The sequence below is a fragment of the Hypoxylon fragiforme genome (assembly GCF_022984875.1).
Source record: "Hypoxylon fragiforme strain CBS 206.31 chromosome Unknown GGS25scaffold_5, whole genome shotgun sequence".
NCBI classification, from domain to species: domain Eukaryota; kingdom Fungi; phylum Ascomycota; class Sordariomycetes; order Xylariales; family Hypoxylaceae; genus Hypoxylon; species Hypoxylon fragiforme.
This window is the reverse complement of record NW_026054760.1, coordinates 3,447,945-3,474,024: the sequence shown is the minus strand read 5'-3', so window position 1 is coordinate 3,474,024 and position 26,080 is coordinate 3,447,945. Positions and strand designations below refer to the sequence as shown.

Below are 26,080 nucleotides of genomic sequence, written 5' to 3'. Positions count from 1 at the left end.
ACATTAGGTAGATAGATACCCACATAGCGATCGTACCGTATCGAAGATTTATGCATTGTTTGGTTGGTTTGGTTTGGGGGGGGGGGTTTGGTCAAGTGCCTCGGTGGTTTGGGAATGTAGGTAATGGAACTGCAGTACATATCTGGCTAGTAGGTAGGTAGTCAGGGAGACTTGACGATGGATGAAACATAGCACATGATCTTGACTCCTTTCCGGGGATCTTTTGGGTTTGTTACCGTGATGCCTTAACCTAGGGGTTTAGGCAGGCAGGCAGGCAGGCAGGTAGGTAGGTAGGTAGGTTGTTCAGGAGAAGTGAGTGAGCGCAAAGTACTCCGGCTCTCCAGCTGCCCGTCCTGAAACTCATCTGTAGGTAGACAGACACCTGGGCATCTACTTACCTACATGTATACTTACTTGCTTACTTACTTAGCTGCTTGCCTACCTAGATACCCGGTAGACCTCTGCATGTGTATACGTGTTGGCTTCGATAATAATACTTGATACTATGTCTAGTGTGTATGTAGGCTGGCGGGCAACGAAGGCAAGTAAGTAACTTGGGTGCTTAACAGCCGCCCGCCCCCAAACAACTTGTGACCCTTGTTGTAGATAGGTATGTGCATACATATCTAAGGTTAGAGATCTCTCCTATGGCCTTTTGCATATACGTACCTATGTAGGTAGGTAGGTAGGGGCTACTAGCGGTTTCCCCTTCTCCCTCCTTTTCCCGATAACTACTCTCATGGCATGACTCGCGCGCGCAGCTGCTTACACATCTACCTGTGGCGATCTGTATATACATATGTAAGCAGGCAAGCACGTTTAGGTAAGATGGGTAGGCAGAGTATCTAGGTAGGTAGGTATCGTGCGGCATCAGGCTTATCATACCATTACACTATCAATCAGTCAGTCAATCAACAGGAACACCCTTCCTCTTCTTCTTCTTTCTGGTTACATACATACATACCACCTAACCATGTTCGCCATATGCGTAGGTAGGTAGGTAGGTAGGTAGGCTCTCGGTTTGTGGGGGGTTTCGTTTCAGGGGGGGGGATGGGGTATGTATGTAGGAGCACCAAAAAAAAAAAAAACAAAAAAAAAAAGAGAGAGATTTCCAACTGATTGTGTGGTATTGGTGGTTTTCGGTGGTATTTGGTAGGTCATGGTACCGTATCATAACTCCTATTGGTGCTAATTGGCCATTTATTACCGCGGGCGGACGAATTCTGATTCGTTCTCTTGCCCCCTGGTTTTTTTTTTTTTTCTCTTTTCTACTGATAGTTACTTCTCATGGTAGTTACATGTGTAGTAGTAGTATTGTTATTATTATTATCTCTCGCAGTATGTATGTACCATGCATGCAAGGTCTTCTTCTGCTTCTTCTTCTTCTTCTACCTACATACTTCCTTCTTTCCCTCCGCCCCCAAAAGGCTGTTCGTTTGATCAGCTAGGTAGGTAGCTAGTAGTCTGCTAACAGCAAATGGTAATCCGGCATTGTCACAGTAAGTAAGGAATAGTTACTAGGTACCGAAGGAACCATGGGGCCGAATATTGATAATAGGTAACTAGTTACCAGGCAAAGCTGTCTTGGTGCTCGCTGTTCGTTGCTTGCTGCTTGCTTATCGCTGGCGCCTGGTCTGCTAGATGTCTGGGCATGTACGTAGGTGGCGCGGATTACTCAGGCAGGTAGTCAAGTCGTCTTGTATACATATTTATGTCATGATAGGACGTACGAATAGTGACTACACTAGATATGTACTATGTATGTACGTCTTACATGCCTGGTATGATATGATACTATGTAGGCATGTATGTCCCGGTATCATTATAGTTGACAGCTACACTATATTAGTCATGCTACCCGATACCTAGTAGGTGTGCATGGTTATAGCAATTCACTTAGTCATATATGAAGTGGGCTAAGCTTTTAAGGGTTCGCGGGTCTTCAATATTGTTGATAGGTTAGGTAAGTTACCCAATATCGACTTACATAGCAGGTAGTAATTAGGTAACATCGAGGAGGATGGGTTCGTGCTATAAAGGTCCGCCGCTCGCCCCTAGTTAGTACATATCTCTTCTTTGGCCGATCCATATTGATACTACATACATACATACATACATACATACATAAGGCAAGAGGTATGTACCTAGGTGGACATGTATGTAGGTATGTAGGTATCCATCCTGTCTGTGTACGGACTGTAGTTATTGCCTCTTTGATATGTACGAAGTGGGCAAAACATCCTGGGCTGCCACATGCTCAACCTGCATGATCACTTCCATTATGGATAATATCATGTATGGTGTAGATATGTAGTGTAGCTTTCAAAAAGGAGTCTTCTTTTTCGTTGATGCGGGTTTTTGGGACTCGCCATTGCGCAAGCTAGCTCTATTATTAGGGGAATAATTTATTACCTAGATTAATAAAGGGTCCTCTTCCCCCCATCCACTTCCCATCCACTTCCCTTTTCCCTAACCCCCCCTCCTCCCATTGCTTGGCCCGCATGTCCAACGCTAGTTTAGCATACATGTCTACTATTAGGTACATATGGTACATGAATTAGTATGTTGGTCCATTGTCACTTGTGAGATATGTATGTAGGTAGCGGACGCGTGCGGAAATTTTGGACTGATAGCGCTTAGTTCAATACGTGGGGAGCTAGGTTGTAAGGTATACAACGTAGCATTTTACAAATAGATTAGGGCAGTACATAGTTACTATGTATGCACTAGGTTAGTTAGTTAGCAGAGAGGGCGAACATAATATTAAAGACGAAAAGAAAAAGGAAATAATAATGACTAGGTTTAGGTTATATTCATCAAATGCATCTGGATTCGTCAAACCGCGACACGGTATAAGACCGTACATGTCCTAGAATAGGCATCGGTTGGGGGCCGTTTGGCCCATTTCTGCAACACGGCTGGTTACATCGAAGCCCGTTACGGGAAAGAGATTCGAGCTGGGCGTGGGTGGGAGGGCTGGCGGCAATAAAGATCTCAAGGGTTTTCTTCTTCAGGGCCAGCCGCAATCTATAGGTAAGATAGCCATTAAAAAGAGACGAGAAGAGAAGAAGAATAAGAACAAGGGTTCCCTCGATGGACGATAGGGATTGGTCGGGTTAAACTCGGGGGGTGGTTTTCTTCTTAATCTCTACCTAGGCTAAAGGAAAAGGTTAGGTATGTATGTATGCATGTATGTATGTATGTATGTATGTAGGTATGTAGGCATGTAGGTATGTAGGTGATGCATGACCAGGTGTCTCTCTATAGCCTCGTTAAATCTCGGCACCCCCTTTTTTGGTTTGGTTGGTTCTCTTTTTTCAGCGTGGGTTTTCATCTGCATCTCGATATTACATATTACCTACCTGAGGTATATTTTTATATTTATTTCAAGGTAGTTATATGTATGTACGTTGGAGCGTTGGAGTCTGTATATATTAATAGTTAAGATCTAAGGTTGGAAAAGACAACGTTGAAGAGTTCAATGTTGGGGACCTTGTAAATACTATTACTAGGTACAAGTACAATACAATACCTAGTAGGTAGGTATAAGTACTAGGTATAAGTAACTACTAGGTACACTAGTATAGTGCACGGTATACTAAATCTGTAATAGCCCCATGAAAGCACGGAGCTTGTTCGATAAGTAGATAAGCAATCTCACAATCTCATAATCTCGCAATCTCTTTAAAAGACTATGCGATTTCTTTGCCTGCAAGAGCCCTGCAATAGCCCTGCAATGCCTGCATGGCATGTTCATGTTTTAACCATGTACATATTACTTACTAGGTATCATAACGACCTAGTTCCTTACTACCCTAGACATCTAACCTGAAAAAGTATAAGCTCGGATCCTGCGGGTAGTGTTTTTGCGGGGTAATGCGATTAAAATCGGGAGTTGTCAGTTTTATTTTATAAACTCCTAAGCCTAGCAGGCCTAGCAGGCTAGTTAGTAGCCTAGGTAAGGGTATGTAGGGTTAGAGGGGCAGGGGTTAAGGGGTGAGATGTATGCGTACGGCTAAGTTAAAAAAGATGTGGATTAACTAATGGATTAACATGAACATTGATATTTACCCCTTTTGGTAATTATTCAAGTGGATACTAGCGTAGATGCGGAAATAACATCTCCTTTTGCGCTGCCTCCACCTGGGAATATGAGATACAGTACAATACATGTATACAAAGATACCACTAATACATACTATGTAGTTACATATGTATGTACTGTAGAATACCAGAAATAGAATTAACCAACAGGAAATACATATCAAGTCTTATAACATACAAGTAGAGAATGTAGATATTCTAGGATCTTAAACCAATAACGGGAGAGATATATTAAAGAAAGGCTCAAATTCAGTAAGCACATTCAATAGATTGTTAAGCTTTAACAACATGTACAATACATAGGAATATAGAAAAGTCTGGGGGGTTGCGGGAGGATTCACTCAACATGACATGTATCATGATGTATGTACCTACATCTATGGATACAATAATACAGTAGGTAGCAGTTCACTAACCTCAAGGTACTACTTAGGTTACATAGTAGTTTAGCACTTACATAGTAGCTTGCTTTTTTCATCGCTTTTCTCTGTAGGGCTGCGTCAAAGTTAAATAGTATATACGACGACGGGAAGATCCAGCTTGACAGGTTCCAATCCAACCATAACCATAAACCTACTACATAGTTAGCACCTCACTTGACTCTAGGTAGTCAAGTACATACTTTAATAGAACCCCGTCTCTTGCTAATTTCAATTTCAGGAAATCACCTAATAATCACCTGGCCCCCCCGTCAAGGCTGGCGGTGCGCGCGCGCGCAAGAAAAGCTTAAAGCAGACAACGGGCGACTTGGAGACGAGGCCAACTAATTGGTTGGTTTCCCTGTTGGGAAAGTCTCAAATATAGTACATATCTCGGCAGAGTAGGTATATACCTAGGGAGGCATATATTTATATAATCATATAATCAAAAGCTAAAAGTTCATGTTTCCTATTTCTGATGGTGTAGGCGATAGGTAGGCAGTAGGCTAGTATGTAGGCAGGCAGGCAGGTAGATCTGTTAGTCGGTTAGTAACAACCGAACGAGTGAGCGAAGCATATGTGGCCTTTCTTTATGTATTATTATGATCATTATTAAGTATTTACGTATTGTATTATTATTAGGTAGCTATGTATCAAGACTTGGGGGTTCGTGTTCGGGATGCGAGTGCGGGAGCAACCTTCATTGACTAAACTTCTTACCTGCTTTGCCTCTTCTAGGTATCCATATCAAGATATGTGATGGAGGGTTAGATCAGCCAATCAGGCCGAGACTTTGCCGTTGATGCCTTCTTAACTAGGCGCTTGCGCCGAGATGCTCGAACAAGGCTGTCCTGGGGGAGTCATGCGAGACATACACATCCGTCTTTTATTCGAGATTTTGTTACACTCTTTCTTTCTACATACGTACCTACATATTGTATGTGTCGTTCAATGTTGGTAGTTAGTTACTTGTAGTACAAATACTCAATACAATGCTAAAACTGGCTTTAGCTTGAGTAACAAGAGAGCATGCTATTATCCGTGTCTCAGCCCTAGGCAATGAGTTCATCACGAGCACAGCAGCCTTACACACACATACGTATATACAGTACGTATTCCTATCCTATACCTCGGTAGCTGAGGTGGGGATACGAAGCTTGTGAGAGATCCAGCATGTATGTAGGTATGTAGGCAGGCAGGTTAGATGTGTATCGAAAGGTTAGATGCAGGTATCTCAACACATAGCCTCATACTTGTATGTACAATAATTACCAAGTGATGTACCTCCTCCTACAAGCTGACATATATTAGAACAAACAGTCATACCTGAATACCTACATACCTACATCATGTACATGCATGCATGCAGAGAGCCCCGCATCGCTTCTCTCTTCTATGGGCTATCACAATGATGTATGGCCTGATCCCAAGCGCGCTAAGCATTTTCCCCTTTCTCATTCATCAACTTCAAAGGTTCCAAAAAAAAAAAAAAATAAGGTGAATTACAATCTCTACATACCTACCTACACTGATTACTCCGTATTTGCCCAAGTCACAGTTTTTCCCCTTCTCCTCACGAGGCAGACAGGCAAGACAGATAGGACCGAGACATTCGGCACGACTTTTTTCTTCTCTTCACAGACAAAAGTGTATCAGGTGTATCAGATATTATCCCGCCAGTCACGAGGCGTGGACATGGTGGCTTGCAGCCATCACCAATCCGTTCCCCCATTCCCCATCCATTAGTTACCTACATACGTACCCCCCTAACGTTTTTTCTTGTTTCTTGTTTGTTTCCTGATCTTTGCGCTTCGTTTGTTCCTTGTTGCGCGCAACGTTTCCTTCGTTTCTTCCTTTTCTCATGGCCATAGTATGACATGAGGAGGAGGAGGGGGGAGAGGGGGATAGGAGTAAGCTACATCGCCAGCAATTCGATCGCAAAAAAGCAAAGAAAAGAAAAAAAATAATAGTAAAATACCTAAAATCAAAAGGAGAAAATGATATTAAAATCCAATCATCCATCAATCCTCCAACTGTATAACGATGATGTTGTTGTTGTTGTTGGTACATAGTCGACGAAACAGCCCCTTAAAGGAGCCCGTTAAAACGGATGCAAGCGTGCGACAGCCGGGCGGCTGGCATGGCTTACTATAGACGGCCGCCGTCCCCCCCCCCTCCCCTCCCGGTCCCCCTCCCCAACCCAAAATCCCACCCCTTTTCCCCTTTCCCACACATCTTTCCCCCGCGAAGCGAGAAAAAAAGCCCAGCGACCAGTTCGCTCGCGCGGGTACCTGCCTGCCCTGCGTGCTTGCATGTGCAAGCCTCATGGGGCGAGCGGGCGGGCGGGCAGCGGGCAGCGGGCAGCGGGGGTGGGATTTTTCGAAAATCTTATATATTGTAATAAGCATTTCTTTTTAAACCCTCTCTGGCGGGGAAAGGGGAGTGTGGTAGCAGCAGCAGCAGCAAGTAGCAAATGCGCAAACTCTCCGATAGATACGTGGGAGATGGAGAAAAAGGGGTCCCCCATCAATCAATAAGGGGAGATAGAGCTCGTGAGAATGATATTGCGCCCTCCAACTAACTCCCCGCCTTGCTCCCCCCGTTTCATTACATACAGACAGACGTGCAAAGGAGGGGACCCAAGAGGTCTTGTCAGGTCAGTCAGTCAGTCAGTCAGTCAGCTACTCAGTGCTACACATCCTTATTACCATGTAGGCTAGGCAGGACCACAATCGGTAGAGCGATTCTTGGTGCCTAGATATTTAATAATAAAACCTGCACTCCAACTTTGGCAACCGAGAGAGACATACATATAATATATCGAGATATAGGTAGTTATAGAGATGAAGGGAGAGATGGTATGTAGATGGAAATGTAGTGGATTACTTAGGTAATTAACTCCAAGGCGATCTCCTATTGTAGCCTACCTACCTACCTAATAACCCAACCTAGCCTATTACTTTAACCTCCCTGCCATAATAACTAGTTATCACCCCATCTCCGCGTACCTGAAAGCTCGAGTCAGGTCCCCGTTCTAACTAACTACCTAGGTAACTAAACCAGTGATGCTTGCGTCATGTCGACTCGATGTCGCACAAGCCCCCTTTCCCCCCTTCATCAACCACAACTGACGGGAACGGAGATCCTCTAATCGCCCTGTGGCGGCACAGCTCGGTGTCGTACAGGATAAAATGGCGCGTTGGCCTTGGGGACGGATGTGATTCGACGACACAAGAACAAAAAGGGTCTAAACCTAACACCTTTTCATCAACCCCTACTAGTAACCTTGAAGAAGCAGAGAGAGCTTAGGCCAAGGGGGGGGGGGCTAGGGGACTAGGTTAGGGGGTTAGGGGGCCAAGCTTCCCACTAGTATAGCATACGGAATCCTTCGTGAGAGGATCAAAAAGGTCGTGGTGTCGTGTATTGTAGGTAACTAAACTATGCTGGTATGATAGTAAGTAGGCAATGACCGGGCGGCTGCCGGGCTAGTCTGTGTCCTAGCTATAGTTAACTACCTACACTACCTGTGCGCATACATACGTACACATCTACACATCATGCTAGGTTAGGTAGGTTAGCATAATGTACAATACCTTGCAAGCAACCCTTTTGCTGCTTCTGCTGCTGCTGCTAGATCGTGTTGCAACGCGACCAGGTTTAAAGCTGTAGCTGGCGATCTTCGTTCCTGAAGCGGAGTATGCTAGCCCGGCGGTACTGCCTCAAAAGGCGCTAGCTTGCGCTTGACCTTGACAGCCCATGGGAAATCTATCCAGTCTGTCTTACTACGTACATATGTAGAATTTCTGAAATTCTCCATATCCTATTAGCTCCAAGCTTTTTTTTTTTTTTTTTTTTTTTCTTGAATCCTCTTTTTTTTCCTTGGGTTCCCTGTTACGTACATATTGACAGAAATATTGGCAATCGACAAATTTCCGGGATCGCGGCAAAAAAGTGCCAGAAAGCAAGAGTCGATCTTCTTTCGCGTGGTCTTGGTCTGGGGCAGGGAATATCTATCTCACGAGATGGATTGTCATTAACCTAACCTACAGTAGGTCCTTTTGTCTAGGTAGACAATGCCGTGACAGACACGATAACCCGTTACCTACCTACCTGCCTGAACCTACCCAGTGCTTTCGTACGTACATACGCACACACGCATCATCGATAGTTGGGTAATAATGTACAATACGATACGGTATCCTCCCCTAGAACTTGTATTTCTACGCGTTTCATGACCAAGGCACACACGCTTATAGGAGGAGACAGACAGACCCCTTCCCCCCTTCCCCCCAAATTCTCGTATCGCAAAACAACAACTTCGTTAGCCAACCTTTTTCCATAGCCTTTCTTCGTCTAGCTAACTTATACGGTGGTGATCTATGTAGCCTGCAGGTGGTAGTTTCATGCAACTCTCTATCTCTTCCCGCGCTTATTTTATGATCATCGTGATACGGGTTGTTGCTGTTGTTGTTGTTGGTGCCGGTAGGTAAGGTCGATCTTGGAAAAAAAGTTGAATCTGACATCGATGATGCTATGGCGCCGAAATGACCACATAGTGCCTATCGTGAGGGATCTAATCCCTACCCTATCTAGTATACTTATACCCTTGCCTTGCCTTGCCTTGCCTTGCCTAGTAAGTCAGTAAGTACCTATCTACCTATCTAGTATAACTATGTAAGTATGGCTGTATGTAGGTAGTGTACAGCATGTAATGTACAATACCTACCTACCTATGCCCGCCAAAGACAATCTATGGTCTTTGGTTTAGAAGTTGAGGAGGAGGAGGAGGGGCACATGGGTTACATGCTCCCCGTACAACTGGACTGTTGAAACGCGGCAGAGCAAGCATCTGTTTTGCGTTGAACCCCCACCAAAAGCCCTTGATCTTGGTTATGAGGTTACCATCCCGCCTGACGACGGCAATCTTCTTAGGGGGGGGGGCGAGGGGGGAAGGGATGGGGGGGAGTACTACGTAGGTATTGTAGGTAGGTACATACATAGTATTAGAGTAGAGGAGGTGTTAGCACACACAGACAGGTACACACGAGGCACAAGGCACAGCTTTTTTTCCATCACGCGCGTAACACACCGAGTGACACCGAATTAGTTGGGCACGCAATACAATAGTTAGCTCTTGAATTACCTAAACCCCAGTAGGCATGCCTGTGCTAATTACCTTGTTCGATGGGTATGCGATGCGAAGCTTGCCCTGTCTATTACCTATACGCGATCGTGGGTTCTTCGAACTGCCCAGGGTAGTTATAACTAATCTGAATTTAAGATATCTACATCTTTAAAGTAGGCTGCTATTAACTATATTATATTCGCCATTTTAATTGTTATTGAATTTATATAGCGTATACCATAATTACATACATATATCTACAACCCATGGATGTATTGTATTGTATTATTATTATTATATGTCCCCAGTTGAGCTCTGTCCACTCGAACAAGGGTTCGTTGCCTCGGTTCAGTACCTTTAGGTATATGAACCACCACATATAACCACTATGAAGCCAGGGCCCCCCCTTTTTCTTCTTCTCTCTCTCTCTCTCTCTTTAACATTGATGAGTTTAAGCTTGAAAGGAAAGGAGGGGAGGGGATGGATAATCTCGGGTGTTCATACCACGAAGCAACCCTCGCCGCGGTGCCTTACTCTCGCAGAAAAAGGGACCCCCAAATCCAATACTATGTAATAAACCCTATCTCGTACATTTATATTAGGCTCGCCCTAAAAGCTATTACTTAGCAGAAAGAATCGCCAGGGGGGGATTATGTGGAGGGGAGGGGGGGGGGGCTATTTCGACGTCAGTGCCACGCTGACGCTGTCAAACAACGATTAGATGCGCTACTGTAGGTACGGAGTCTAAAGAAACCAAAAAAGATGATCCTTCTCTCACTCTCTTTATTATCTAACCTACCCGAATATGTATTAGTATTATTTTTAAATTCGATGTTGGTGTCGCCACCAGGCTAATATCTATCTATCTATCTATCTTCTTCTTCTTTCGTCTCTCCCATTTCTCTTTTAGTAAGGCTCCTCTGAAGCCTTGACCGCTCCGTTCGTCTCCGTTCGTCCAAGAGGGGAGGGAACTTCTTTCTTCGAACCAAAGTCCCGCTTCCTACCAGTCCGAAATGGGATATACCGTGTCCTATTTCGTCGTCGATACTGACATCAGGATCCACAACTCTAGTATTGTTGTACACACTAAGACAGTAACATACATATTACAATGTATTGTACATATGTATTATGTAGATGCCCGCATGTACTTTAGTTAATGCCTACATTGATGCCTACATTGCCTATGTAATGTTCAACGGTTGTGGAGAAAACTCGTGTTGACCAGATTCAGGAACGCATGTTTACATACAGACTTGAACTCGTGACGCGACCAAGGTTTACGAGAGAGAGAGAAAGCCAGAAAGAGAGGGCGATAGGAAATAGGAAATAGGAAAACAAGTAATAAATGGTTCATCTGAAAGTATCATCAAGACTTAACTACCTACAAATCTTGTATTAAGTAACAGCTGGTAATGTTATAGTCTGTAAAGTGGTTTGTGATCTAGGGGAAATCTTGACTGCCGTGAAATGTACCCAGTTTGGAAGGGGGGTAAGGGCTTGGAAGCAACCAAACCATGTGGTCTGGTAGTCATCGTGGTAGTGGTGGTAACTAGTAGTCATACATACATAGGTAGTACATACATGGAAATGTTGCGGCGAAATCATCACTACATAATAGTATGGTTCCCAATACTACTGTATCTCTAATATCTACCTACCCTAGGTAGGGTACTTTACAGGTACCTTATAGGCATGTATGGCTTTAAAGTATGGCGCTTGGGAAAAAAGAGAAAGAAGGGAAAATGTCCGGTAACATTTCCCCTGACGGATTGTTACCAACCTGGTCCTTGTCAGCTTCTCGGCGCTCCGCCCATTTGTGCAAGGGCCAGCCCTAGTAGGTACATAGTAAGAGTAGCCAGAGTTACTATGTACATAGTTATTAGTCACTTTCGTGTGTGGAGGAGGAGGCAAGAATCCGCAAGATACGGTACTACAATACATAGTACATACCCTAGGCTAGGGTAGTTACTAGGTACATAGTTCTATGTAGTAACAAATCAGTCCACACATCATCATCTTGGGTCTTAGCGCGATCTGCCGGCTTCATTTTTCCCTTTTTATAGGTACCTTCTTATTGTACATTGCATATAATAAAATAACCCCTAGTCGTTTGACTCGTTTCTGGCTTAAAACCAAACCAAACCAAACCAAACCACTGACCATGTTGATACGAACATGATACATAACATTATCATCAGATTAGAAAATAAACCGAAACTGGAGCGACGACAAGGGCCCTGTGTGGAGAGAGAGAGAGGCGTGTTCATAGACATGTGTGTAGGTATCCAACTTACAGTACTTCAATGTTAGTTATTAATAATACTTACATACATACATAATACATACATACATACATATACCTACCTATAACTAATATAATATAATACACCAACGAAGACCTTCGTTCGAACCAAAATCACAAAGAAGCGTTTAACGATGGAGGGCGTCTACCACCAACATCGTCACATTGACAATTTTGATATCACCTGCATCGCTTTTCACTTTTGAGAGAGACAAGACATCGAAGGGGGGGGGGGAGGGTCGCATATGTGAGTGTGTGTGTGTGGGTGACAGTTTTCCCTTTTTCTTCTGTTGTTTTCTATAATATAACACAGTTACAATACATATAGAAGTAATCAATATGAGTTCTATTTTTAAAAAGAAAGAAGACATCAGGTAGACAGGCAGGCAGGCAAGGCAAGGCAAGGCAAAGCACGCACCCGTCCACGGCAAAGGAGGGTCGAATGAGACGACGAATCTTGAACTGCAAACGCAAGCGAGGTTGTTGCTTGCCTTTGCTTTGCTTTGCTTTGCTAAAAAGAACTCGACACATAAGGCGGGCAGGCGGGCGCGCAGCCGTGCATTGAAGACGAAGAGTCATACTCGTAGGTACCAAGTAACTAGCTACCTATGTAGTATAATATCATATGGAGGTATGTATATGTATATATTGCACATCAATGATGTTTCTCGCAGAACATCAACCAGTCTGGTTCTGGAGTATGTATCCTAATCGGCATAGGTATGTAGCTGAGCAATACCTATCGCTTCTACATACCTTCCTACATATTCTGATCACTATTAACTACCTCCCTACCGAGCTCACCAACAATGTTCCGCCAATCAAGCGCCACATACATACAATCCATGAATTTCCTTTAATACCTCTTATTAACTAAAACGTTCAGCATGAGAAGAAGAAGCGGGCGAGCTTTGAGTGGAAAAGAAAAAAGAGATAATGGACCCAGTTCTTTCTCGAAATGGTACCCTATATATGTAAGTTAGGGTAGGTAGTTATGCTTAGATTTGATTGTAAAAGTCCTATTATTGAATGATTTGCACACACACACACACACACACACACTCGCACACATACATTGATGAAGATGCTGTGGTACACTAACTACACCACACTACACTACACTACCCTCCCAAAAAAGCTTACATGGCCCTCCGAAGTGGCGTGCCGGGTTTGTCCAGCAGTGGATCATGTACATGTACTGTATGTATGTATGTAGTAGGCAGTAGACGACGCTGATCCAAATCGGGAATGTGCTGGATGCGTCGTGATCTGTATGTATGTATGTATATTGCTATCCTCCGCATTTTCTCAGGAACCCGCCCGCCCTGATATTCCTCTTGCGTCTTGCTTATGTGTGCGTGTTTTGCGCCTTACCTGATACACGCGCGTGTGTATGGATATGTATGATGGATAGTAACTATGGAGTTATGGATGTAAAAGGCTATTGATTATCTATCTACTTACCCAGCCTACATAATAACCTGCCATACCTACCTACCTACCTAGTAATTAACTAACTAGGTATGTAGATAATCTATTACATATGTAGCTATGGATTGCAAATACTGCCGTGATATGGATCGCTCTTTGACAAGTTCGACTTTGAACTAATATCATGTAATGATATTATTCTATGCATCTCCAGCTGCCTTTGTATCTGTATCTGTAACTATCAGTAACTATCTGCACTGCACGCGCTCGGCCCACACATCCTCTTCCTTCCCTTTGATGACAATTCGACCTGCCTTCATCTCGGGTCTTTCTCGCTGTAAAGCCGTCCAGATGGAAAAAAAAACGGACACACGCAAGCGAGATTCCTTGATATTGGCATTCGTCTCGCCCTCTATTGCATCTCCCCATCATCCAGTTTCGGCTCATCGTCCGAAGGCTATCGTATCGCATCTTAGTTCCCCCTATATTAGAATGCCTGATATTAACAAGGCGGCGACGAGCTTCATTAGCAATCAAGCAAGCATTATTAGCGGCAGCGGCAGCGGCATCGACACTAGCAGCCTTTCTCTTTTTCTCTATTTCTCCCCTTCCGGCGCAAGAAACAAGAACACGAAGGCTACTGTATTTCCCAATTAGGTATGAATACTTCCATCCATCCATCCATCCATACCTACCTACTTACCTACCAAGTCCTACATTTGTATGTGCTACATAATAGTTAGTAGACATAGACATAAGATACTGTAGATGCGTCAAGAAAAGGTAACCAGGGCTCCAATAAACTCATGTGCGCTTTTTGCGAAGCGAGCTTACTGGATCCCCGCCACACCCTCCTTCTCCCTCCCCCCCCCCCTTTGGGGCCCTGGTCGACTAGGCACATAGAAGCAATCTCGTGAACCGAATATTTTACTGTACCGTAATGACTTGCCCACCAACCCCCCATGCTTTCGCGCCTTTCCCTTCTTGCTCTTCGTCGGCGGATATGTCCAACGGTCTTTCTAGAAAAGAGCGGGTCTCCTCCTCTTACCTCCTAGGCTCTAGCACCTCCTAGTAAAGACTTGTCGGAGGATTTCCTAACTAATCAGTAACTAATCAGTCACCTCCCTGTTGGGGGCCAGGGCAGGCATTGGATGGACGGAGCTTGCGTGGAGGGGCTTTTTTTTTATTTTAACAAGGGGGGCTTTTCTTTTTGAAATCGCTCTTGAATGGCTCTTGAGCTAGCCTCTTGTCGATAGGTTCTGCGTGCCTCCATATGATCCATGCTCTATTTTCTTCTTTACCTGCCTACTCCGTCCCCCCTCCATCCATCCACACACACATACACTAAGTAACTAACCTTACACACTTCACGCCTCTACGCAAGGCTTTGCCGTCATTTTCATCCACAGTGGCCAGGCCCTTGTTTGCCGGAGGTGTGTAATGTTGGAGTACAAAGGCCAACGTACCTCTGTAATTAGCCCTTGTCCAAGTCGGCAGACAGATGAAGGTTATTATGGGGCAGCGTAGTCTATCAAGTGTACAAATGTGAAGTACAGTACAATCTAGTTAGCTAGGTTAGTATTGCACCGACATTCATTCCCATATCCTCAGCTCGGTCTAGTAAACTTCTGGTTATGTTTCTGTACTGTACCTACATAGATATGTTAACTATCATGACCTTGGTTTTGTCGCTTTTGATGTAGATCGATAGAAGTAGGTACCTATTCATCTTCCTTGGTATGTAGGAGTGGGAATAGTGAATCCAACGTCGTCTTCGTCTTCCTTGCTTGATCTTGATCTTGATCTTGTTCTTGCAAGAGAGTTAAAATAAAAAGTTCCTTGATAAAGTACTTCGTTGGCCTGGAGAAATAAGCTCTTGTCGATATTGCCCTGGGGCCTATCAACCAAGTCCCGGTCAGAATTGAAGGGGGCCCTGTATCTTCCCCCAGCCAGATCGCCATTAGCTCCGTTCTCCTTCCCAGTCGGGCTGCATGCACTGTATTCTAAAACCCATGTCAGTTGTACTAAAAGTCTCTGTACCAGACCGACCCCCAAGTCACTTCTGGCGCTCTCATTGACTGTCCTCAACCTGGACCTGGACCTCCGCTTGGCTAGGACCCGTTAACCGTTAAACGTGCCCCCCAGGGTAGTGGACAATGCCGACCTGCTGCACAAAACAGTCCCCTCAGAGGCAACATCTATCCTACCGTATCTCGTTCCATCCCATACAAGTATACTTCGGCCTGCAACCTTACCTTCTTTCAACGTTCACTTTATTCTGACTTCACCTACCTTTACAAGGAAAGACTTTCCCGCCTCTACCAAGGTGTTAGCCTTTCAACGGGAACTTGGACTTAGCCAACTAGTAGCTTGAACATCACTCAACCCATCGCACTACCGCTGAGTTGGATGTTTTGAGCATAATCGTTTTGTCGGAGAGGAGGAATAAATAAAAAAGATCATAGAAAGAAGCGATAGGAGCGTGTTGGTTAATCGCCGGCGGCGCACGAGGAGAGGTACTGGGAGCCGAACGGGACACAGGTTCTCATGTCAGCCACAACCACTTTGACGGCGACCATGGCAGAGTTGAAGCCGGAGCCAGTGCATAGTAGTCTCTGGCCGAACTATGGCGGTCCGGTGCCCTTATCAACTCGGTTCTCCAATACCATGGACTCGAACCTTTCGCACTCATCGACAACTTCATCGCAGCATCCGGGGCGGCCACGAAGTAGTCACCCCACCATCGAACACCCTTACCCGTATCCTCGATACCCACAGGAGGAGTCCGATGGATTTGACAGATACCCTCAGCCTTCTCTAACTCAGCATCACAGTTTTCCTAACCTGAAGAGGCCGCACCAGCCTGGCGAGCACCCGCCGTACCAGGAGATTGTGCAGGATCTAAGAGACGACGGATCGAAACTCACTGTAAACCACGACCACAAGCTGCTCTCCTTCCGGAGGGTCCAGGATAAGCACACCATAGTTGACCAGCATGGGCGAATGCAACAGCTTGAACTGACGGCGCAACTTCATGGAATGTTCTTTCTTTCAGAAATGCCATCAAGCACGAGCGACGGCGCAATTCTACAGCCAGAGCTGACGTGCTACCGGAGGAACCTATTCCAGATTAGTGGTTCGCTTATTACACCGCGAGGCCAGCTCTCCGTGATTCTTCCCGAGACGGGCGAGACCGTCCCCGTGAACAGCACCGAGGTTACTATCTCCGCGATTGAGTCGGTCGACGGTCATCCTGTACGGCTCATTGTTATCCCTTGGAAAACGCCACCGCCAAATTCTCCCGAACTCCCACAGACCCCAGATCAGGAGCCGCCTTCGTTACCATTGATTCCATTCCCAGACGATGGACAAGAAGCAGAGGGAGAGTACGCCGTTTATCCCATCGGGTGGCGGCGTTTGCAATTTAGAATGTATGCTGCTTACTTATTTTCGCCCCCCCCCCTTTTCCGTGTGGCTTACTGAGGCTTTGGACGAGAAAGCCCCGTACTGACCTATACTTTGCAGAGCGACCGCGAACAACGGGAGACGGAAAGAACTTCAGCAGCACTTTGTGCTACATCTAAAAGTGGTGGGAACGCTGGCAAATGGATCGAAGGTTGTCCTGACAGAATCCACGACAGCGCCCATTGTGGTTCGAGGTCGCAGTCCACGAAACTTCCAGGCCCGAAAGGAGATTCCCCTGCTAGGATCTAGCGCTGGCTCGCGAGGACAGGCTTTAGTTGAGACGGGGCTCGGAATTGTCGCGGGTCCCTTGAGTGTAAAGGCTCAGGATCCAAAGCTGCGAGGCTTAAATTTGGAACTGCCCAGGACAGCTTTTACCTTTAACGCGTCGAAGCTCCCTGGCAGTCCAATGACTATGCGATCCAAGTAGGTCTTTTCCCATCCAGTTTCGAATTCAGGATACGGCCTGGAATCCCTAACCACCACAACTGTACATAATGAACCGTGGCAGGTAGACGGGGAACCTGGTAATTTGATCCGTGTTGAATATAGGGGCTGACAAATTTTCAAGTTCATACCCGAGTTGGAACCCTCCTAGCCAATTACCCCTTTCCGGAATGCCAACTTCAGCTACAGCCAGCTACCCACCAGCGAGCATACCAGCCGATTCGTACCAGAAGATGCCGCTTTCAGGAACCTCGAATTATTCGCAAGAACCGCAGGAGATGCCCATGCAGACTTCCATGCCATCGATGCAGCTATCACTAGCTGCGACCGAGCAGCAACCACCAGCGATTCGAACGCAGTACGCGTACGTCCAGGGAACCTCCGCCCCACCGCAGCTTTCAGTGACGACGACGTCGATGGGTAGTAGCTCGGATCATGGCAACTTGAGTGTACCGAGATACGTAGACTCGAACCCACGGCCAGCAAAGAGCCCACGCCATGCTAGTCACCAATCCGTTCCTAGCAGCAGCTCCATGAATAACAACAACGACAGTTCCGAGTACCGGTACGGTCCTTCAGGTTATGTGCCCGTAAACAGCAATTCGAGTGAGCTGAACTCGGCATCGACATACAGCGCCGATAGCGGTAATACTGGTGCTGCCACAAGTGCCACCAGCGCCGCCTCTTCGTCAGCTGGCGGCCACTCTCAGTCGCATCAACAACCACCATCGCACCAGCCACCACCTCGCGACTATTACCCGCCTTCGACGTCATGGACGAGCACGGCAGGCGAGCATAGTAGCGCTACCGTGCACTCATACCACGGCAGCGGTGGCGCTGGCAGTGAGAGCAGCAGGCCTTACGCATTCCCCAGCAAAAGTGACCACCCGCCACCTCCCGGAAGCTATGCTTCAACCCTGAACCATTACTCGTGGAGTCCAACGTAAAATCGTTGGTCGTAAGAGATATAATAAAAGTGAAGATGACGTACAGAAATTTTGACGAAAAATGAACATGTTTTGCATTCTCTACCATTGGCGCATCGAAAGGATATGTGCGTATGGGAGAGAATGCGGGGACGATAGCTCTCGTTGCCGTAAAAAAAAAAGCGCGACTCGAAATATAATGTCGCCTGTATAATTATTTTAATGATTTCTCTTTCTCTTTCTCTTTTTCTTATTCGAGGCTTGATGGGGGAGAAAAAGGGCTGTGGGATGTTCTCGGATTCCACGCCCCTATGAAGGATTGTATAGGGTTAGTGAAAGTGGCGGTGCATAGGGGAAGGAGTAAAAGATGATGGGTGGTTAGTCTCCGTGTATCCATGTTGGGAAGAAAACACTACTGCTGATGCGGTCGTGAGCTGGGTAGTTTTCTCATGTCGATACTCATTCGTGTCTTTCGCTTATAGCGAGCGCGGCCCTCTCCGCCATATCGTTTGGATGTATAAGACACACCTGGACGCTCAGAGAGATGGCTCGGCATTGAGATCTCCGGAGTTGGGTTCCTCTTTCTCCTGTTTTTTGTCATTTTGAGTTGGAGACCATCTTGTCTTGCTTTTCGATATCCCCCCCTTCGTTCGTATCATACATACCATACCATACAGTACCATCGTCGTTACGTGTCACACAACCCGGAGCAAGTGGGCAGAGTGGTCACATTGTTGTTGTTTTTTTTCCTGCAACTGGGATTCATGTGACGTTGTAGGCGGAATTTCTGGAGTGGCAATCTGTTGTTATTAGTGGTTTTATTCAAAATTTGCCTACATCGTGAGTTAAGCATGGAGGCCTGAACAACCCCCCATACCGATATTCGTCGCAATTCCGGTAATAATCTCTGTTTCTTTCTGTCCGGATCTTGGGAAGAGAAAAGTAATCTGGATAGAGTTCCTTGGACCAGACTCTTCGATTCTTCGAGATGATGTTCTCATACGACGGCCATCTCAACGTCTTTTAAGTTTGGGGGCCTGCAGGAAGCCAACTGAAACTGCAGGAGTCGAGTTAAACTGATATTTTAGGTGAAGCAACAGAGTTGGCAAAGGGGATGATGGCTGGGATGCTTAAAAAGCATTGTCATTCTAGTCCCAATGTCGGGGTTTAACCGTGCCTGATCCATTTAGAAGGCCACGACTTGTAATTTAACTTGTCTGTAGGATGCAGAACCTACAGTCCTGATATAAAGATGCCAAAGCTCTAGGGCCCGTTTTCAGCTTTCAGCCGCTGGGGATCATAGCAAACTAAGATACCCGTCTATCGAAACTAAGGCCCTTTCTCTACCTATTTTGGCGATCCTCATCTTCTAGCACCGATTATGGTGTCGTACTAGTAATTAGCCGGATCGCTTCGAGGTTCATAGCAAAATAGCTGAAATAAAAAGAGAATAAGTCGGTGTGAGGCTCCATCAGTTGTCAAGTAACGATTACTGTGATAAATACAAATACAAGTAGTAAGGAAATAGTTATACTAGATAAGCAAGCTAAAAGACAATAAAACTGGAAGTAATAAAAATGTTCATCGTTGTGGTGTCCAAGCTGCTGCCCAACTGCCTACTAGTGCTGGGTATGTGTGTAGCTGCTAGTAGCAAGACAGGAAACGGACAGTCCAGAATAAGAAGAAGAAGAAGAAGAAGAAGAAGAAACCACCTACCTACCTGGTCTGTAGCGAAGCAGTGGATGCGAAGTTTAAGTAAGCCCCTTTATATTTCGACCCGCTTGGCCGCATTTGTTGGTCACTCTTTCTTTTTCGACATGCCTTACGTACTTAAGTTGGTACCTTCTTCTTATGTATAAAATAGTAAGAAGTGTAAGTACTAGGGATATGATCCACTACTACTAGTTTATTCTGAGGTGATACAAAACGCTTACCTACGGCCGTTACTACTTTTGAGTTGAGGTTTTTGTGTATAGGATGAGAATGACTGGTAGTGACAAGATTCAGCTAAGATTAGCGGCGTCCCAGGTCGTCGGGACGAGAATTGACCATCCACGTGCATGAAACAAGCGCTAGGCTATTAGTGAAAACATGATGTTATCGGTGGTGGCTGGTGGCTGATGGTTCAATGTTGCAGCCTGAGTGGTCCACGGTGGTTGGTGGTTGGTAGCAGAGTGGATCAGATCTCTTAGTTTTATGTTGGTCCAAGCTTTGAAGAAACATGAAGCCTGCCTTGTCAATCTTAAGCCTCAATTAATAAGGACCTCTTTAATTTCCACATGCCATGTGGCATACTACTGTGAACCAGATCCCTTCTTGATACATTGAACATTGAACGTTTCAATCAACCCTACCCAGGTATCCTGGTACATAAAGGTCAATCATAAGACACCTTATATCATCGATATTATGTTCGAAGTCCCAGATGCTAAACGGTATGGATGAAAATGGTCCATTTTTCTACCGTTTTTCAACTAACAATAGACATTAAAGAGTGCGACGGGAGGACTTGTACAACTCTAGCTCTGATGAAGAGGCACCACATGATTACCAATGGGACTCATCTTTACAAGAGAAACTGAATTTGCAATTTTCCGATTTGCTAGACCTCGATCTCGTTGCGGATGCAAATTTAGGAGCACGGCAGGCCCCGCAATCTCAAGTAGTCCTAGATGATGCAAACCAGACTCTGGCAGACGATGGAGCTACCGAGAAGCCTGAAGAGGAAATCTTTACATTCAGGCTTTTTCGAGACGAAGAGCCTTTGCGTAAAGTCGTGCTCAAGCTTCGAGAGAATGAAAAGGATGGCGAGGGCGCCTTTGTTGTCCCTAGCCGACCTACATCGTACTTTTTGGCCGAAGAGCTATCATCCAGGGCTAAAGAGTTTCAAGTGGCTGCTGTGAGTGCAAACTACCTTCTTGAAGATGCTACAAAGAGACGATGGGGACTCGAAAAGCCCTGGAGGGTGAAAACTATTAGTATCAAGACGAGCAAGCGAAATGGGACCCCGACTAGGTCTGATAGTCGTACTACGACAACAGAAACTGGAAAGCAGAAGAGAAAAAGGCCGGGTAAGAAGCGAAGAATTATCTTAAGGGTACGGGAGAAAGCAAAGAAGGAGCAGCTAGAAGCTATGAGGCAACAACTTGTTGAAAGAGAGCAGCATATAAAAGACAAGAAGCAGCGACTAAACAGGCAGAAGAAATTGAAACGGAGAGCCAAGGAGCGAGAGAAGAAACAAGGGACAACAGATGACGCTGAACCCAAGCAAAGTGATAGGGATAGTAGTTTATAGTATTACTACCTAGGTACCTATGCAAGTCGGTAGATAGATTCAACTTATGTACCTAACCATACTATATATGTATGTACTTAGTAGGCAATATGATTTGGTGCATAGGTACCTAGATCTTGCACAACCAACCGGGCTACGGTTGCGATTTCCATGTGCACGATTGGCAGTTGCAGTTGCAGTTGCAGTTGCAGGTGCAGTAAAGATACCAGGCTCCAGCTACAGCTTACAGTACATTGGGCGGGCACGCTAGTGTATTAAGCTCGCGCCACAACCTTATCTTACAGGAACGAAGTACCCAAGTACTCACCGACCTACCCACTTCAAGTTCAACATTCACTGTGCAATATTCAAGCTCCAGATCCATAGCTTTTGGAACCTTGCATCGTTTGCAAACCCACGTAGCTTCACCAATATTCCTGCGATACCGGATCAATACAACAATCATTTCTAAACCTTCCTTTCCAAGCACATAATTATTTTCTTTCTTTGGGAGCTACACTTCGTCTCTGAGAGACATGTATAGCTGTATACGATCTGCCCCTCGTTATGCACCCTTAGGCAATACTGCATTCTGAAGACCCCCCTCCCCCAACGTCTCATACGATGAATTCGTTGTGGTCGAGAGCTGCCGAAGATGGCACTGATGCATCTAAGGGCCCGGTAGACGTGGCAGACACAGGAGTTGCTGATGTTGGGCCTGTGAACACAACTGCAACGTCAGCCCGACAATCTATGCGACCTCCACTCCAGCGAAACCAACTACAACCTGCTCCTCAAGCGCAGCCTCCACCGACGAACAACCAACCTCCCGATTCGCTCTCGCTAGCACAGCTAAGGCGCATAGTATCCGAATTCCCTCGTACAGAAGCTGCTGCGTACGACTTCGAGTATTCAGACACTGGACCGCATGCCGAAGAGATCGACGAGTGGTTTGTGTACCAAGATTGTCAGTGGAATCGGTTGAACTCGGCCCAAACAGCTTTCGACTGGCAGTGGGAGCATGACATCGCCGCAAGGCAAGATGAAATTACTTGGGATGAGGCTGATGATGAGATCAGAACAATGTTCATCCATCAAGCCCTAGATGGAGTCAAAGTTAGCGACGCCGGTACTCGCGCTGCTGCGATAGGGCGGCTAACATATCTTATTTTGGGTCGGTGGTCTGATACTGCTGGCGCTCCCCCTGGCGACAGAACAAAGCTTCGAAATGTTGCCTCTCCTACTCAACTGGCCGCTATGAAGTCTAGTATCAAGCTCATCGCGGAATGGGACGGTATTCCAGTCATCTGGACGGCTCTACGTAGTGCGTATGAGATATTATGGTATGTTTCATCAAATTCTTGCTTGCTCATAAGACACTGCGTGCTCATTATTGCAAAGGGTAGATGAACCTTTACGGCCACAAGGCAGTAGCCTAGCGGAGGCACAGGACGAACTTATGAACTTAATGACTATCATGTATATGACTATACAAGAAACGTTGAATGATCGAGATGGCATGGTGGAAGTATACGAAAAGCTCCGTAAGTGCTAGTTCGCTGAAATCCTCACTGGGCGGTAGGCTAACCGAAATCGTGGCTGTAGTAAATTTACAACCCCAATTGACGACCTTTATGCTTACTGCCTCCGCCAAGTTGCGGTGGCAAGAAGCCAACATTGTGCCTGCTTCTCAGGTAGGACAATTCCTAGAGGTTTCCGCAGTTCTCTGCTAACCTTGATAGACACTTTTGCTCCTGTGGAAATCGATTCTTCTTGAATTTGGCGGCACTAAGGAGATTGAAGAAACCAAAAAGGCCCTAAGAGAGACGGCTACGGAAGACAAAGACAAAGACACTATTACGGCTACTCCTTTAGACTATCACGTCTTTCGGCAGGAGATTACTTCGAAATATCCTGCCTATGTTCCCCCTCAGCCGGCCATACCACTTGAAGCAGATAATACCTCTCTTCTACCCCCATTGCCTAACCATCCCACACGGAACAACGGATCAAACGGCATACTCCCCGCTCCTCCAGGTACGCAGAGTGGAGGGGCATCGATCTTGCATCAACCCGTTCATATCGCTACTCCGGCGCCCTCTCCTCCACCATCCCCTGCAGCCGGTGGGAAAGGAGGCAAAAAGCAAAATTACCAAACAAACCAAAATTTTCCATTCATGTATCCCCCATTGGACGCTACCAGTAACAGTGCAGGAGGCAAGGGTGGTGCAGGCCTGCAAGATTTCCTCGTCGGTCGAAGATGGGAAGGCAGTGACGTGCCAGCATCCATTCTTGAAGCCGGCGAGCTATTTTCGAAACGAGTACGGATGACCCGCGCCACGAGGCAATTATGGGAAGAGCGCGAAAGGTTTCAACGATTCGAGAGAGGCTGGGACCCCTCGGATGACGACATTGAGGATCTAGACCTAGAGAGTTTATCTATAGGCGACGATGTCGATGATGATAAACTCCTTGAAGCCATCGAAAAGAGACAGAAGAAAGCTCGAGGAGTTGAAATTGATTATGGCCCGGACCCAAATGTCGATTCCCATGTTAGACGACGACTAGAAGCCATTGAAAATTTCTACGTGAGTGACTCTGGGGGTTTTCACTTGAATGATATTGACTAATTATTGGTAGTCCTCTGCTTTACCGCAACTACAGTCTCTAGTTATCGTCCTTATGAAGGGCGTGTTGTTCAACGTCACCGCGGCCGTCGTTTTGCCTATGAATAGCCAACAACAATCCATGCCTGGAACCCAACCTCGTATTAATGGTGGGCTTGCGACCAATAGATCACAAGACAGTTCGATCGCGCTTAACAGTTCGGCAAATCATGAAGGGACCGAACCTTCTCAGGAAGACTTGGATGCTACAAGATGCCGAGAAATCGAATCGAAAGCAGCTACAGGCATTATGCTTCTGCTGATGAAGTGGCTCAAAATCTCGCGTATGTAGCTCGAGCCACGATTCTATTCAAGCTCGCTAACTCTTTCTCTAGACGTCTTGAAGTTTGAGTATCTATCTCAGCTACTATTGGACTCCAATTATATCCCTCTTGTCCTCAAACTCTTTGCGCACCAGGATATCCAGCAAGTAGTCGATAGCAAAACTGACCGCCTCGACTACAGCTTTTTCCAGTTCTGCAACGATCGCGCTCACCCGACGGACAAGGTGCAGACTGAGCCTGAACCAGCCGAGATGGATGTCCCAGGAGACGAAAGCGAGGACGAATGCGCGCCGCCACCTATTAGGCTACGGCGATCACCGCCAGAACGAGTAGCCGTAGCCGAAGAGCACAACGACGCTGCAAACCACCAATCTGAAGGTCAACCCCCCGCTCGTCCTGAAGTAGATGAACTAGGCTATCCAATAAACCCTCTGCCGAAGGAGCCCATTACGGATTTCTCGCGCCGTAACTTTTTTGCTCTCATCAACTATCTGCGAATTATGCAGAAGATTTGCAAGAATAAGGCGCATCGTAATCTATTACTGGTACAGTATAAGTCGTCCAACTTTATTCGCAAGTCCCTCAGGGTACCACAGAACGAGCTACGGCTTTATACGCTCAAGCTTTTCAAAAACCAAGTTCCCTACTGTGGCCGTAAGTGGCGGCAGAGCAACATGCGCGTCATTACTGCCATCTACCTACACTGCCGGCCAGAACTTCGGGATGAGTGGTTAGCAGGCAGCGACGTGGACGCCGAAGTTGAAGAAGCGCTGCCACTGGAGCAAGCACTGCGAAGTCTGACTCATTGGTTCAACGTCAGAAGATATCCAGACCAAATGGCACCGGATATCAGGGAAGCATTGCGTAACGAACAAGATTTCTTCAAGCGCGAGCTCGAGAAGCTTGACGTATGGGCTGATGTCGGTCAAGTAGAGAATGTCAATGCCGAATGGGACAATCTTCCCAACTACGGTTGAACATGAGTATATTGAGCAACTCGACATGTCTCGGAAAGAGGTGGGGACATCTTTGATTGTCAACTACTGGCAGCAAGGCTGGCAACTATTAGTGCAGTCTTCCGTTAGGTACTTGTATTTAGGCATCATGAACAAGCGATGGCACCCGATTAAAAGCCAAAGTATTAATCCAGCATACACTTCCGGCGCGAAACCATGCCTATCTATGTACCTACCTAGTATAGAGAGGACCTTAGATCTTAGTGACAGACACCTGGCTTGGGTCGTGCATAGGTAGGTAGGTAGGTAGGTAAATTAAGTAGCAATAGCACCCTAGCAATGCCCCATGACTTGGGATGTATCAGTATGTCAAAGTGATGCTAGGAAAGCATGCGACTTTCAATGCCGCAATACTACAATATAGTAAGCGGGATAAGCTTATGCACCCCAATCAATTCAGATCTATAGGTAGTTACTTGTGAAGTGAATGCATTGTTGATATAGGACGAGGGCTTGGCAGAGCATAGGAGTCTTATTAGGAGATTGGTATTAGTTCTTTTGGATAGCCAACCCACCTGCATACCTAGGTAGGTAGGTTAGCATGTAAGTATGTGACATATAGTTATGTAAGTTTAATAACCACTGCAATATGAAGCACAGCCTGACGCCTTGGAAGCATGA

At 45.9% G+C, this 26,080-nt stretch overlaps 3 protein-coding genes across 3 annotated transcripts; all 3 read left to right on the top strand.

Annotated features, from left to right (window-relative positions):
* The first annotated feature begins 15,638 nt into the window (after positions 1-15,638).
* Positions 15,639-18,436, top strand: GGS25DRAFT_300531 (p53-like transcription factor). Its single transcript, XM_049257646.1, has 3 exons — positions 15,639-16,815; positions 16,910-17,272; positions 17,418-18,436. Exons 1-3 carry the CDS (start codon positions 15,932-15,934, stop codon positions 18,238-18,240), a joined length of 2,070 nt encoding a protein of 689 aa, XP_049117161.1. The 5' UTR covers positions 15,639-15,931; the 3' UTR covers positions 18,241-18,436.
* Positions 18,437-20,434: 1,998 nt separating this feature from the next.
* GGS25DRAFT_492581 (uncharacterized protein) lies at positions 20,435-21,699 on the top strand. Its single transcript, XM_049261201.1, has 2 exons — positions 20,435-20,654; positions 20,713-21,699. The coding sequence occupies exons 1-2, from the start codon at positions 20,629-20,631 to the stop codon at positions 21,512-21,514; spliced, it is 828 nt and encodes a 275-aa protein (XP_049117160.1). The 5' UTR covers positions 20,435-20,628; the 3' UTR covers positions 21,515-21,699.
* Positions 21,700-21,832: 133 nt separating this feature from the next.
* Positions 21,833-25,690, top strand: GGS25DRAFT_492579 (N1221-domain-containing protein). The gene is made up of 6 exons (XM_049261200.1): positions 21,833-22,836; positions 22,895-23,037; positions 23,099-23,187; positions 23,236-24,081; positions 24,134-24,443; positions 24,495-25,690. The coding sequence occupies exons 1-6, from the start codon at positions 22,118-22,120 to the stop codon at positions 25,418-25,420; spliced, it is 3,033 nt and encodes a 1,010-aa protein (XP_049117159.1). The 5' UTR covers positions 21,833-22,117; the 3' UTR covers positions 25,421-25,690.
* The last annotated feature ends 390 nt before the right edge of the window (positions 25,691-26,080 follow it).

Excerpts from the sequence above, each read along its gene's own strand:
- GGS25DRAFT_300531 (XM_049257646.1), top strand. The coding sequence starts at position 15,932 with ATGTCAGCCACAACCACTTTGACGGCGACCATGGCAGAGTTGAAGCCG. Across the intron at positions 16,816-16,909 it reads CGGCGTTTGCAATTTAGAAT|AGCGACCGCGAACAACGGGA; the intron begins GTATGCTGCTTA and ends TATACTTTGCAG. Across the intron at positions 17,273-17,417 it reads CCAATGACTATGCGATCCAA|TTCATACCCGAGTTGGAACC; the intron begins GTAGGTCTTTTC and ends CAAATTTTCAAG.
- GGS25DRAFT_492581 (XM_049261201.1), top strand. The coding sequence starts at position 20,629 with ATGTTCGAAGTCCCAGATGCTAAACG. Across the intron at positions 20,655-20,712 it reads GAAGTCCCAGATGCTAAACG|AGTGCGACGGGAGGACTTGT; the intron begins GTATGGATGAAA and ends TAGACATTAAAG.
- GGS25DRAFT_492579 (XM_049261200.1), top strand. The coding sequence starts at position 22,118 with ATGAATTCGTTGTGGTCGAGAGCTGCCGAAGATGGCACTGATGCATCT. Across the intron at positions 24,082-24,133 it reads AAGCCATTGAAAATTTCTAC|TCCTCTGCTTTACCGCAACT; the intron begins GTGAGTGACTCT and ends AATTATTGGTAG. Across the intron at positions 24,444-24,494 it reads GAAGTGGCTCAAAATCTCGC|ACGTCTTGAAGTTTGAGTAT; the intron begins GTATGTAGCTCG and ends CTCTTTCTCTAG.